General features: G+C 35.6%; 1 protein-coding gene across 3 annotated transcripts in view; it reads left to right on the top strand.

Moving 5' to 3' along the window:
• Pdxk (pyridoxal kinase) overlaps positions 1 to 10583 on the top strand; it is a 39878-nt gene extending 29295 nt beyond the window's left edge. For all 3 annotated transcript variants that reach the window (XM_089099648.1, XM_089099655.1, XM_089099656.1), the window contains exons 6-8: positions 58 to 206; positions 5420 to 5608; positions 10320 to 10583. In XM_089099648.1, coding sequence (XP_088955774.1) covers positions 58 to 206; positions 5420 to 5608; positions 10320 to 10435 — 454 coding nt within the window. In that variant the 3' untranslated portion in view covers positions 10436 to 10583. The remainder of the gene's footprint in view (positions 1 to 57; positions 207 to 5419; positions 5609 to 10319) is intronic.
• The last annotated feature ends 3413 nt before the right edge of the window (positions 10584 to 13996 follow it).

The following is a 13996-nucleotide window of genomic DNA, read 5'->3' as shown; positions in this document are numbered from 1 at the left end:
TCGTTGAGTGTCAAAACATTTTTTATACATTTGTTTGTATGAATTGTAATCTTATAGGCTTCTGACCGGAATCAAAATTGCAAGTGAAGAAGATGCAGTCCGAGTAATTAATTATTTTCACAAGGAAGGTGTCAAGATTGTTGTTCTTTCAAGTACAGATCTGGGGTCAGATGATGAACTTATTAGCTTCGCTAGTATTGCTACAGGTAATTTATTTATTTAAAAACTCATCATACAAAATCAAGAAGATGGAGCAGTAAAAGAAAGCAAAATAATAAAACAATATAGACAACAATTAGACGCTTTGCAAAATACAAGACAAGCAAATATACGAAAGAGACCAGAATAAAAAAAAAGACTTCTAAGTGAACGAGTATAAACACAAACATTTACTATTTAATGTGCCCATTATCTTACCACTGCGAGATATGGCTCCAGTCTTGTGACAAATTAATCATTAAAATTCAATACTTGTTGAAGCAGCAGTACAGTTATACTATAGTGATTAAACACAAACGAGTTTCGGGTCCAAGGTGGGAGCCGAAGGCGATAATTTAAGAAACGATAAAAGCACCATCTAATTTACATAATATATGTGCGAAAAGAAAATTCAAAACGGCACGACATACTATATTTGCTACAGAACAATAGCGTTAAACAATCTTACAAAAATCAAATTATTATTATTATTATTGAAATTAATTGAAAAAATTTTTAAATTAAAAAATCAAAAGATTTATGGTAGTTGTATACATGTAGTTCAATTGAAAATGAAGGACTTATATCTTCCAATATTTGTAGGCTTAGTACAACAGCAAAATAAATAAATTGCCCAGCTTAAATTTAGTTAGAATTTTTGGGTCTGAGTAATATATAAAAAGTTGCTCCCAATTTTAGAAGTTTTTAGCTTAGCAGATATAAAATCTGGCTTGTCATTGGGTAAATTTTATTTTTCTTTAATATGGGTGAGTGAATATTTATGTCTAGATCTAGTTTCTTGTTAGTTTTGCCGCTATCTTGGCAGAATCTTGAGCGAAATCTTGGCAGGTATCTGTCAGACGAAACGCTTAGGTGTAGCCTGTAGTAAAGAGCCCTAACCCTTCAATGTATTATTTCTTTCTTTTTTTCTGAAACCACTTCATATGGAAAGGGTAGTCGTTGAAACTTTGGAGATGACCCATTGGATTGGAAATTGAAGGTTCTAATGTCCGTTTTAAAAGTTATCGGAAGGCCTCCAACCCCCCTCGCACATCTTTTGTAGCTGCGCTCCCGCCAAAGACATGCGACCAAATTTTTTCAATTTCGTTCAATAGTGTAAATGTCAAATAACTGTACCTCCGGGTTTGACCTGATTCCCTACAGCCCCAGAGGCATTGATCGTAAATTATACAATTTGTCCATTGTTTGCACATAGGATTTATTATTGGGAAAGGGGGAATGTTTAATCCCAGGTGTGTCCAAAGGCTAAGTGTATTAGGCTGGAGCTTCAGGAAAAGTCGAGGAGGATGTTGAACACAACTAAAACATATGTGCATCCAGACTATCAAAAGTGCGTATCTACAATATCTTAGGAACGGCTACAGGTTATTAACTTTAAACTTTACTACTATTGGTGCAACTACTACTACTGGTGCAACAGCGACTACTTGCAACTGTGACTATGACTACTTGAGACTGTGACCACTTATGATTTTTGCTTATAGTTTAATACCACAAACTGTCTGATCAATGGCTCTCTTTCACAGGTCACTTCTTTCAGATTGGGACAAAATATTGGCATTGATATCACCAGCCACAATCTAATTTAATCCCTGATTCGTCACTCTTAGCAGAAGAGTCCTGAGTCGATTACAAGAACCCGCGAAGACAGAGAGGGAAGAAATGTTCTTGCGATTGCATGGCATATAGACATTGATGAGACCATATTACCGCATTTTATGGCCAGTAAATTATGATCAGAAGAAAGCTCAGGTTTCTTAGCGAGGTGAACTAAAGTTGCAAGGCCCCCAGAGGGTTGATCGTGCGTTTTTTTAGCTTAACGTACATAAATGTGGTGGCTGGGTGACCATTTAAGAGTATCTGTATTGGCTTTAGTTAGAAAGTGTTCCTGTAGGAAAACTATATCATAATCAAGAAGCTCATCAATAAGAAGATCTTTGTCATTGGTTCAGTCAATATTAAGAGAAACAAAGCGAAATCTATTGCCACTAGCAATCATTTTTTATCCTTATTCAGAGCTTTTTTCAACACTGGGCAGCTGACAACATAGGAAACATGATTTCCCCGCAGTTGGTACAATTCAAGCTTTCATAGCACCGATTATCGTGTTTGTTACCATGTCCACTAGCGAACCGTGAACACTTTTGATTATTTGATGAGAGTGGGCAATTTCTGACAATGTGGTTTTGCGATTGACTACGGTAACATCTAGGAGGTAACTTTTGGAAAGGTCTAGTTTTAAAAAGCTCGTATCCCAAATGCAAACCCTCATTTATAGCTTTATTTCAGGCAGCATCGTCTAGAAATTCAAGGCGGAAGGATCTGGAATTTCCAATTTTAGTTGCATCAACAAGACCGGGAATCATACTAATAAGCTCTAATTTTTGCAGAAGAACAGGGATGTTAATCACAATACCAAACACTTTTTGATTAAGGACATGAGAGGATAAATTTAGCTGACTAGTTGCAGCGGAAGCGAGAGAGACGACTGAGGCTTTATCTCGGGTATGGACTGCCCATCTTTTCATGACAGGATCAGATCTCACACTTACGATACCATCATGACCTTCCAGGAACTCTGTGCTCAATAGGATCTTTGAGGTCAGTATGTGGGTTTTTTAGAATATCTGTATAGGATGGTTTTGAAGAGACAGAACACTCTTGCATTAACGACGGAGGACATCCAATTGTTCCAGGCAGGAGAGCTCTCACATACTCAGACAAAGAGCGTAACTCAGACAAACAGGAGTTTCCACGGCAACTCAACGCACAAAAAGCATCGGCAAGAATAAGTGGTACTTCACTAGGTTTGCAGATAACAAAGACTGGCAGACCAACATAATCAGCATCATACTTTGCGATAGTATCGATAATATCAGAGACACTATTAATAAACGCATTTGTACCCACTCTCTTATGCTGAATTTCCCCAGAATGGCAAAAATGGAAGATTTGCTTCCTCGCATCAGAAACCTGGGCGAGCGTGAAAAATTCAGACATATGTTTCTTCATAATATCTGAAAAGCCTTTTTCGATACTGTTTTGGACAAAATTCAGAACAGGGGAATAAACGAGTGACCCAGCGGTCCATGTCATCAGCACCGAATGCTGAATACATACAGAGTGAAGGAACCTCGGAACAAGGGAAGTGTAAGGACCCCCTCAACTGTCCCCCGCAATTTACGGGTAACTTAATACCGGCGGGTACAATACGTCGCTTGGGGGGGTGGCTTCCCCTCTTCTGCTTGTTCCCAGTACGCTTCTGAACGATAAGAAATCAAAACTGGCGCTATAAAAATTGATACTATAGATGACGTGCCAATCAACAAAAAAAGATGGTCCTAGTGAAAATACCAAGGGAAAAGGGCTTATTCTAGTAATTAGAGAAGGTCATACAAACACTACTTGGCAAAAAATCTATCTTTAGATGGTAAACAACAACAGGAAAAAAATAACCTTAAAGTAATTCAGAAACTTTTTCAAGTTACCAGCAAAGATGCAAACTCAGTCATAATAACATTGAACATACTATAGATGGCATAAAATAACCGAGTCTTCTGTGGAACTAAGGTTGTGAACTCAGTCTTTTATGTCAAACATATCATTTTTGCAATAAGACAGGAGTGTCACCCACCAGCATCTATTTTGTAAACTTAGACCAAATTTATCCATCGGAAGGTAGGGGGATTTGGGGATAAAAGGTTCATCCCTCTTCTTCACATTTATCTGCAAGACCTATCCCTGAAATTTAAAAGAGTGGACCTAATAATGTGTCTTTTAAGGCTTCAGGTACATGCTTCCCACTCGTAATAATATCCACTGACCTTTACGCTAAAACTTGTATGCAACTTAACTCGATATTAATGAAGTCTCAGACGGATTATCTCGGTCAAATGAAGCTTAAAAACTGTTTATTTTAGCAAAATAACCCTTTATTTTGTATCAACTGCATATATGCTTTAAGGGCGAATACAAATATGTTTAAGGAGCTAAAGAAATAGTTTTTTTTATAGTTCTAAAGCTATTATTTTCTCAGAATTTTCACTTTACGGTATGCTTATCTGCACAAAGGTGGGAGGACGTGTGGTGTTCCCAGGAGCCATACTTGCTGAGAACCCCCCCCTCCTCTGGAAAAATGGATACTTCAACCATAAAATTGTTTGGGCAAAGTTAGGTCCAAGGAGCTGGGAACTGAGGCGATTGAGTAATAGCCTCATATTTAGGATAACCTCGAATATAATGTTGCAAACAGAAAGAAATTAAGAATTTAGAAAATGGTTTATCTCAAAATAAAAGTAGAGCAATGTTAAAACTTAAAATAAATCGCATTTATCCTATAAAAAGGTGTCTTTCTCAGAAAATTTTCCCATTTTCTCCCGGAATTCACATCTATAGCAAAGAATAAAAAATAAAGAAAAACCGAAAATGGGCTTTATAAAGCCAACAAGAATACTGAAGAATACGAAACAAATAAATCGGGAGGACAGCTGCTTCCCTTTTTCAGCGCTATACGAGAAAGTTTAAAGGAACATGTTCGCATTTTTTAGCTTAAATGTGAACGAAACAAGCCGGATGATATGAGAGAAACAAACAACGCAGAAAGCAAAACGAAATAAAACCCAAATTGGAAGATTTAAAAAACCTAAGATCGTGGAAAAAAATAAAGATATAATCAGAACTAACAGGATTAAATTCTGCACGAATTCCCATTGTAACTTACCTTCTTCTGGGCGTAAGCTACACTTACGATCTGATTTGGTAATCTGTGCATTTAAGAAAATCTATTTATTGAGTCTTCTAAAGTCTAAAGGGCGGTATATAAGCTGGTTAACAAAGCCGGGTCGATTTTCTCGTGGATTGTTGTTTAGGAGGCAGGTCCCTCTATTAACTTAAGAAACTGCCAAAGTAAAAAAAAACTAACTTTATAACAACTCCCTCACTAATATAAACCACAAACGATAGACAATATTATCATTAGATGCTACACAAAATTTGGACCTTCTACATTGTTCGGTCTTCTAGAGGAGGGACTTGAGCGAGCCCCCCCCCCCCTCCTGAGGGACTTCGTATTCGTTGAACTATTTTTGCTTGACAGGTAATGGCTGACTTACCTAGCAAAAAGAAAACACTTTTTAACGATTCCATTTTTTATTATATAATTTTATGACATTAATTTCTATTTATATTAAATTCTTTAAAGGTGGAAATCATGAAATGTACCGAATAACTATTCCTTGCATAAGAGATACTTTCACGGGAACCGGGGATCTTTTCGCTGCCCTGTTTTTGGCATGGACAAGTAAAACTGACAATGACGTAAAGGTATCGTTGGAAAAAACCCAGGCTTCTTTGCAAGCTGTTTTAAAGAGGACTATGGAGCATGCCAAAAGTGAGCTCGCTTTCTTTTTTCCTATGTGCTTTCTTTTCACGTTTGTTTTGAATAAGTTATATGGAGCAGGGTAAAAACAGCTTAGGTTTAAATACAGATGGCCTTAAACGTCCTTCATGTTTAGTACGCTCAAGCGGAAATAATTTGTCAGTGCTCAGATTTTATATCTCAGGAAAAAATATTTGCTATTTTTTAGTCTTCAATTTAGCCTAGTTACATTAATTTTCTGTTGTTTTTTTCGTTTTTTTTTCATCATGTCTGGCCAGTTAGTAATAGTAGTGTTTTAGGTTGGAAAAGAAAGCACGAGAAAGTGTAGATAGTTTTCTTCTGTGAAATTTACGCAAAATGAAAATGATGAGTAAGCAAGCACGTTTTTTTTAAAGAAGGGTTTGGCCATATTTTCACCCCCTACCCATCCTTGCTCATAATGATGAATACTAAGTGATGATATAAAAACAAAATAGGGGGGGGGTCTAATGCCCTGTGAATAAAAGAACTTGACAAAATACCGTTAAAAAGCGACATTCATCAAAAATGACAAATCAGGAAAAAGTATGTAAATAGTTGGTTTTTTTTAAGTTATTTTGTACGAGTGTACCAAGGCACATTCCAGTTTTATTTAAACCAGACTCACAAGTCATAATTTATTTGAGGATATAAATAACTTTTAAATTAAACTATCTTTTTATGGAATAGAGCTATCAAGTTCAACACTTGTTGTGTGTGTGTTTGATAGTCTCTGTGTAAAACTAATGTTTCTACTTTTTTATAGGAATTTCTTGAGCTGTCTGATATAGATACAAAGTTGTCGTAATTCTTTAAAGTTAATTCTTAGGTTTACCAACTAGAAAAGAATAAAGAAGAAGAAACGAGGGGTGGGGTTGGGGGAAGGGGTAATAACTTGTTAGTTTTATTCTTTGCCAGGCTTCTTAAGTTTAACCCGTTTTTTTACTCCAGTGTTTGTTTTAGTTATTTCTGTTTTTGTGATTGGTTTCCAGTTTGTATTTTGCTGTAATACTGTTAGCTTTTTTCTGTTAAGCGAAAAAAGTATTTTGTTTACTCAAGATCTCAAAAGTTTATTATTTGGGGTGGATTTAGATACGGGCCTTTAAACCAATGTAGGGACATCTTCCCCCTTTCTTGTGTCAGAAATGTAGAATACGTAGGGTTTAATCATACTGATCTTAGTAACAATTGAATACAGTATTGTAAAAATAAGTTTATCCCATAATGTTGTATATCCATTAATGTTGTCGTGAATGACTTTGTCCTTATTCTTGTTGTCTTAACAGCGATTGGACTTACCTTAGAAACGTTTGACGGTTTTCCGTCTCGTAAAGAATGAACATTATGTAAATATTATATTTTCAGGGAAATCTTTATTTACGGAAATGATAGGACGACAGTAAAATAGTCCCAGTAGAGTTTTCAGGACTATATCTATCCCTTGGTCAACCTTCTTTTCTTTCGCTTTGGGATCATTTTGGCTTAAGCAGATATTGTACAGGATGAAAGGCACCCATTAATGTACGTTCGAACTATTTTAATCATAGATTTGATAATTAACTGGGCTATCTCTAGAGAAGGATGCGTTCTTAAAATTTTTGTTAAATTTGCTAGCTAGAAGGTAAATACATCATTCGGTGCGTCTTTCGATGCTCTTTCCAAATATACGAATCCATATTGTCGTAAATTCTAGTTTGAATTCTTAACTGTATGATTTAAAGTGTATTTAACTGTGTTCAAGACCTACGATCAACAGAATATAACAAACAACTAAATCGTGTCAACCAAATGGTGTCCAATGATCAAATGACACACAAAGGGAAAATGACTATTTTGAACACTACGACTCTGTCTGATATCTGTCTATAAGATGTAATACCCATTAGATGGACAGCTAATTACTATCTTGACAACTAGTTCCCCCTCTAAAACTTCCTTATATTACCCAAAGAGAATGGGTAATTTATAAGAGTGAAAACCGCCGCCAGTATAGACAAAAAAAAATCTGCATTTTTCATACTTTGTAGTCGCTTTTCTGTCAGAAACAGAGATCAGACACTAATTACTACAGTAATTTTCCCAGTTGCACCAATGAAATCAATTTTTATTATTGTTTCACCTGAAAAAATACAAAGACACGCCGGATGTTCGATGATATTATTTTTTTTTTTTTTTTTTTTTTTTTTCGATAAAAATGTCAGTCTCCACTCTTAAAAGTTATCCATACTGTTTGACACCACATAGATATTGGATTTCTTGTCAATAGTGTGCAGAGGCACCGCTATTGTCTTATGCACCAGTCGGATTGGTAGTACCTCTGTCTCGTTAAGTAACCTCTGATTATGCTTTTCACTGAACTTAGTCTGCCGCAGACGCAAAAAACTTTTCACGGATAAATGGATTCCTGAATGACAACAAAGACCCAAAAAATTATGAAGAACAAAAATGAACGGGAAAGAACGATTTAGCAAAAGATCTACGTTAACGTCAAGGTCATACTGTTTGAGACCCTAAACTGAATAGTGACGCAACTGTGTGGCTCCTTATGATCTTTCGCTGTAGAATAAAGATAATAACATACATTCGTTCTACGTCAATACACTGTCGGAATACGATCGTTAACTATTGTCTAAACACATATTGTCGAAATATAACGGAACAAGTATTTGTTCTTAATATCTTATACCGCCTAAATTCTTAAGTCCCTGTACTAACTCCTATGCATAGAAAAGGTTAAGCCTGGTCAGTCAAAAACCGGTCAAATAAATTACTGGTTGGCTCTTTCTGGGCTTCTAGGGGTTGGATTATAAATTCTAGTCAAAAGATATTTAAAGAACCAAAAGATATTTGTGATTTCTGCTTTTTGATTCATGGTAATCATAGGCATCGCATTAGTGCTGCCTAAGTAAAGAACGATGTTGGCACAATTTATTATTTATTTGTTTTAGACCAGGGCACTTCGTGTCGAAGGAGTTGTCGTAGAAACTTCGACAAGGGCTCATTCAATTGGAAATTGAGAGGGTCAGTGCCCTTTTCTAATAGTCCAAAGTGATATAAGGGCAAAAAACTGTCCCTCCACGCCCATCATTTCCCCAAACACATCCAGTCAAAATTTGGAGATAGCCATTTTGTTCAGCGTAGTTTAAAAGTCCTGGAAATTATGTCTTTGAGGATGGCAACCCCTCCATAGCCCCCAGGTCAAGGGTTGTAAGTTATGTCCTGAAGACATAACATACAACCCACCCCCCCCCCTCCCACAACCCTCAGGTAAAGGGTTGTAAGTTATGCCCTGAGGGCATATAAGATTTTATTGAAAGCTTTGTAGTAAAAACTTCAAAAAGAGCTCATTCGATTGGAAATTGAGAGACCTAATGCCCTTTTTAATAGTCGAAAGTGATCGGAGGGCAAATGCCCCCCCCCATACCCATCTTTTCCCAAACACTTCCGATCAAAATTTTGAGATAGCCATTTTGTTCAACGTAGTTGAAAGGTCAAGAAATTATGTCTTTTAGGATGACAACCCCCCACAGCCCACAGGGCAAGGGTTGTCCTGGGGGTGTTTATGGTTTTTATTAAAAGCTTGATCATATACACTTCGGAGGGGGCTCATTGGATTGGTAATCAGAAGCTCTAGTGCCTTTTTTAAGAGTCATAGTGATCGGAGGGCAGATACCCCCCCCCACACACACACACACACATATACACACGTCGTATTTTCCCAAAATGCACCTAATAGAAATTTTATGATAGCCATTTTATTTAAAATAGTCCAAATATCAAAATTCATCAAGTTTAATGATAACCATCAAAAGTTACGAGCCTGAGAATATTTGGTCAATTTTTGAAAAAGATAGGAAACACCCCCAATCCATCAAGTAATCTTAATGAAAATCACATTGTCAGATTCAGCATATCCGAAAACCCTCCTATAGAGGTTTCAAGCTCCTATATAAAAATGTGGAATTTTGCTTTTTTTGCCAGAAGAAAGATCACGTATCCGTGTTTATTTGTCTATGTTTTGTTGTCGCACAAAACTGGCCAGAAAACTTTACTAGTTGGGCCTTTCTAAGCTTCTAGGGATCAGATTATAGATTCTTGTCAAAAGATATTTAATTTTGCTAAATAGTTGAACTACCCCCTCCCTTTTTTAGGAAAAAATAACAAATAGCTCCAAAGATAACAAGTATTTGTTAAGATTAAAAGTAAAGAGCTTCTTAATATAACTTCAAAAATACAATATCGCCCCCCCTTCTTCTTTTGCTCTATCTTGTAAGCTAACTGTGTTTCTGCATCATGATTCATGGTAATATCGAAAAATGGTGAAGTAAGATTAAGCAGTCTATTATAGTTGAATGAAATAAATCCATCCATCTGGAATAGATGAATGTAATATCAACTTTGCATTGAATTTGGATCAAATGGTATATTTCTTATCTTAGTATCTCTACCAAAAACTTGAGGAACAGAGGTTCACATTAAGGGTTCCTCTAAGAGTGTTCAAAATGGAATTTGTGAATATAGCCACAATAAAATTTAGAGCGTTGAAAATAGCACCAAATTGTGTGTATCTTTCAGCTTGCGAATCAACCAAAAAAAGTACCCTCCCTAAGTCTTTTTAGCCTTCCCATGTCCATTAGTAATTTTGTGAATTGTATTGGGGCTTTTTGGCCCTTATCACTTTCAATAAATTTACCTTCTTTTTTAGGAGTGGCCCCTTCTGGTGCTAAACTTTATCCAAGGTATTTGGAATTACGACTTGTTCAATCAATGGATATTTTCTTGAGCCCACCAGAAATGTGCAAGGCGAGCAGAATCTGTTGAGCAACTATTGTAACCTCTTTGCTAGTTTAGGTTGTGATTGGGCTAAATTGTAGTTATAATTGTTGGTGAATTTTTTTTTACAACCATGAAAATGACGCTCGAAATTTTGTAACTATTTGAATTCGACTATAAAATGACCTACGTTTCATGCTTTTTTTACAAATACGGTTCCAAGTAAGAGATATAAGTATGTTTACTAGGTTTTTTCGCCATGATTTTTGTAAGGTTTTGTTTAATTTCATTTAATCAAGTATAGCTTGAAGACATTCATTTTAAAAAATTAAATAATTTCACGATCGTTTATTACCAAAACAACGATCGTAGTCGCAGTTGATGCCACACTAAATGGCATTTTTTTTGCAAATAAACAAAAACATTGTTGGTCAGAAACTAATTTCAATGACCAACAAAGGTCATTATTGGCTAAGGCCACTGAAAACAAAAGCCACAAAAGAGTTCAAGGGACGGTTTTTTCTGCATGCGGATGGTACTTATCGACTTTTGTGGACCCCGTTGGCACTGACTGGTGCAGGTGAAAGGGGGCATAGTGAATAATGTCCTTCGGAGGAAACGATGGATTTTTCGAATTTGTCTATGAATTGAAAATGCCTATCACTTAAGGTTAGGACTTCTAGAGTAGAAAAAGTATTTGTGTAAGTAGTAGTTCACTATAATTTGTATCTGCTGTTTTTGAATTGAGTTTAAAATAGGAAAAACTAAAATGTTTGCAAGGTTAATTCTTTTCTTGCCCTATCTTCCCAAGGTTTTGGTTAATTTCATTTAACACTCATATGAGTGTGTGAATTTTTTTTTAACCAAACGAGAACGAATTTTGACCAAAATTAAATTTTTGCTCCTGAGATATATGATCAAGGGTAGCCTCGATTTCTCATCTCATCTTTCTCTTTTCTCAATCATGCAAGAGGAAATTTTTTGTCTCAGACAAAATATTCTCGGTAGCACATATATATATATATATATATATATATATATATATATATATATATATATATATATATATATATATATATATATATATATATATATATATATATATATATATATATATATATATATATATATATATATATATGAATATGATTTATTGGCTAAAATAGCACAAAAGCTAGCGTAAACACGTCAGAATTACCATAACAAAACAAATTTGATGTGATAAACATAAAACAAAAATTGAATCAATAATAAAACTGATGTCATGGGATAACCATAAGACAAAAGTTACATCAATTATTAACTTAGGAAACTAAATAGGAGACAAAAGAATTTTTGTGCCTTATGGTCAACATTTGAGGATGCAGATCTCGATGGATATTTGGAGCTCTAAGAGCATTGAGTCTTGTAATAGGAAAGGTTGGGAGATTTTCTTTAAAGGGAGGGAGAAAACTTTGAAGATAGTCAGAACTAAGGCACTTGAGACCAAAGTTCATGGTAAGGATTTGACGTCGTGATTCCTATGTAATAAGTTCAAGTCTAGCCAAACCTTCATTGTATGTAGTATAGGCCGTCCCCAGAATAATTTTTACTGCTCTTTTTTGAACACTTTCAATTTTAGAACATAGGTCTTTGGTCAACACAGGGTGTCAGACAGGGCAATCATATTCCAGACAGGGTCTTATATAAGAACAATAAATTATTTTAAGGTTTTGGATTGATATGGAGCAACGTTTGAGAAGAGAGAAAGATTTAAAGAGAAAACAACCTGAATTAAATAAGTGGGAAATGTGGGAAGTCTAGTTAAGGTCATTGTCCAACTGCACACTAATCAGTTTAACAGTTTTTAATTTGGTATTGAAAGGTAATTATTTATAGGGTGTATACTTTTTTAAAAAGGAAATAAGATAAAACTGCTTTTGGTTATGCTTAAGTTGAGTTTAGCATTGTCCAGATCATTCTTTAAATTGTTAATTAGTGAATCGAGTGTAACATTCAAAGTATTAGATGTGTGACAAAGGTTCAGTAATGTCAAATCATCCGCAAATTCAAAAGTGTTGTCAAAACTTGGTTAAACATTATTAAAAGCCATCAAAAATGCTATAGGACCTAACCTAGCCCCTTGAGGTACTCCAGAGGGAATCAATAAAAAACCCGATGAATCCCCATTAGGGAGGACTACTCATTGCTCACGGCCAGACAAAAAGCTAGTTAACATAGGTAAAACAAAATCTCTTGCACCTAAAGCCCTTGCATTATCTATAACTGTCTGATGATCCAAATTATCGAAGGCTTTGCTAATATCAGCAAAAACAGCCTCAACGTAGGAACTATTCAACTCAACATGTTTGAAAATAGTATAAAGTATATAAATTAAGCAATGCGTGGTTCTATGATTCGGCCTAAAGCCAAACTGATTTGGGTTCATTTTATCATGAATATCGTCAAAAAGGAAATAGTAAATAAAATTTTCAAAGATTTAGAGAAAATTGGGGTTTTTGATATTGGTCTTAAGTCAGAGGGAACTTTTGGGGGCTTAGTTTTTGGTATAGGAGATATAATAGCTCGTTTAAAACAAACTGGGAAAATACCATCTACAAAACATTGGTAAAAAATAGCAGGTAGAAGTACGCTTAAATACTGGGCACATTCCACAATCAATTTAGTAGGGATATCACCTGGGTATACTGACTTATTTAAGTCAAGAGTTTCAAGTTTAAGTTGAGTCTGATGAATTTCAATCACAGGAATGTCACTCACTCCACTGTTGGCCGGCATATGCTGGAGTGGCGGGTAAATTTTACAAATTGAAGCAAAATGATCTTTTATGACATCCGCACCCACTGGGTCACGATTACTGTCCAGTAAGAAAAACTTTGAAGAGACCTTTCCTATCAGATCTTGGTCAGTTTTGTTGAATTTCCTAGTGTCAAAATACAATAGCATATTGAGGACGTGAGCGCCATGCTCCTTTATTGCTTTAAGGATTTTGCTGACAATGATGTTTTGAAGTTTTCGAATTTCTTAGAAAAATCCTTTCTTAAAGAGTTTATCTCGTTAATTTATTAGGTACAAATTCTTTTATTTATCCACGGTTTACAGTTAGATTTGCGAGTAACATTTTTCACTGGAAAGGTGTCACGATATAACTGGGAAAGTTCCGTTGAAAACTTAGAAGCCATTTCATTACCACTGGTAAGACATAGGATATTGGCCCAAGATTTGGAACTAAGTTTTAATTTGAAATGGGCAACCTTCTCGTCAGTAATGGGTCTATAAGAGTAACTGATAAATTGCTTAGGGGAAAGGAAGATAAGGGGGTCCAAAAGATGCATAGATGGTCACTTGCTCCTAATGGAGGGGCCACTTTGGGGACACAGTAGTTATCTTCAATGTTGGTAAAAATTAAGTCTAGGGTTTTATCACCGCGAGTAGGCGACTTGACCACTTGATCAAGGCTAAGAGCAGAGCTAAGCCACTTTTGGTATAGCTCATTAAAATTACCACACAATGTAATTGCAGCATAAGGTTACTTTCAGTGAATTTTGTCAGTATAAAGTTGCAGATATGCCGTCAGCTTCTTCTTAAATCCACTACGAGGAGGGTAAT

This window comes from Artemia sp. Qi Xiang Cuo, chromosome 2, assembly GCF_049724085.1.
Source record: "Artemia sp. Qi Xiang Cuo chromosome 2, ASM4972408v1, whole genome shotgun sequence".
Classification (NCBI taxonomy): Eukaryota; Metazoa; Arthropoda; class Branchiopoda; order Anostraca; family Artemiidae; genus Artemia; species Artemia sp. Qi Xiang Cuo.
The sequence above is the reverse complement of the archived record's forward strand: the minus strand, read 5'-3'. Positions and strand labels throughout refer to the sequence as shown.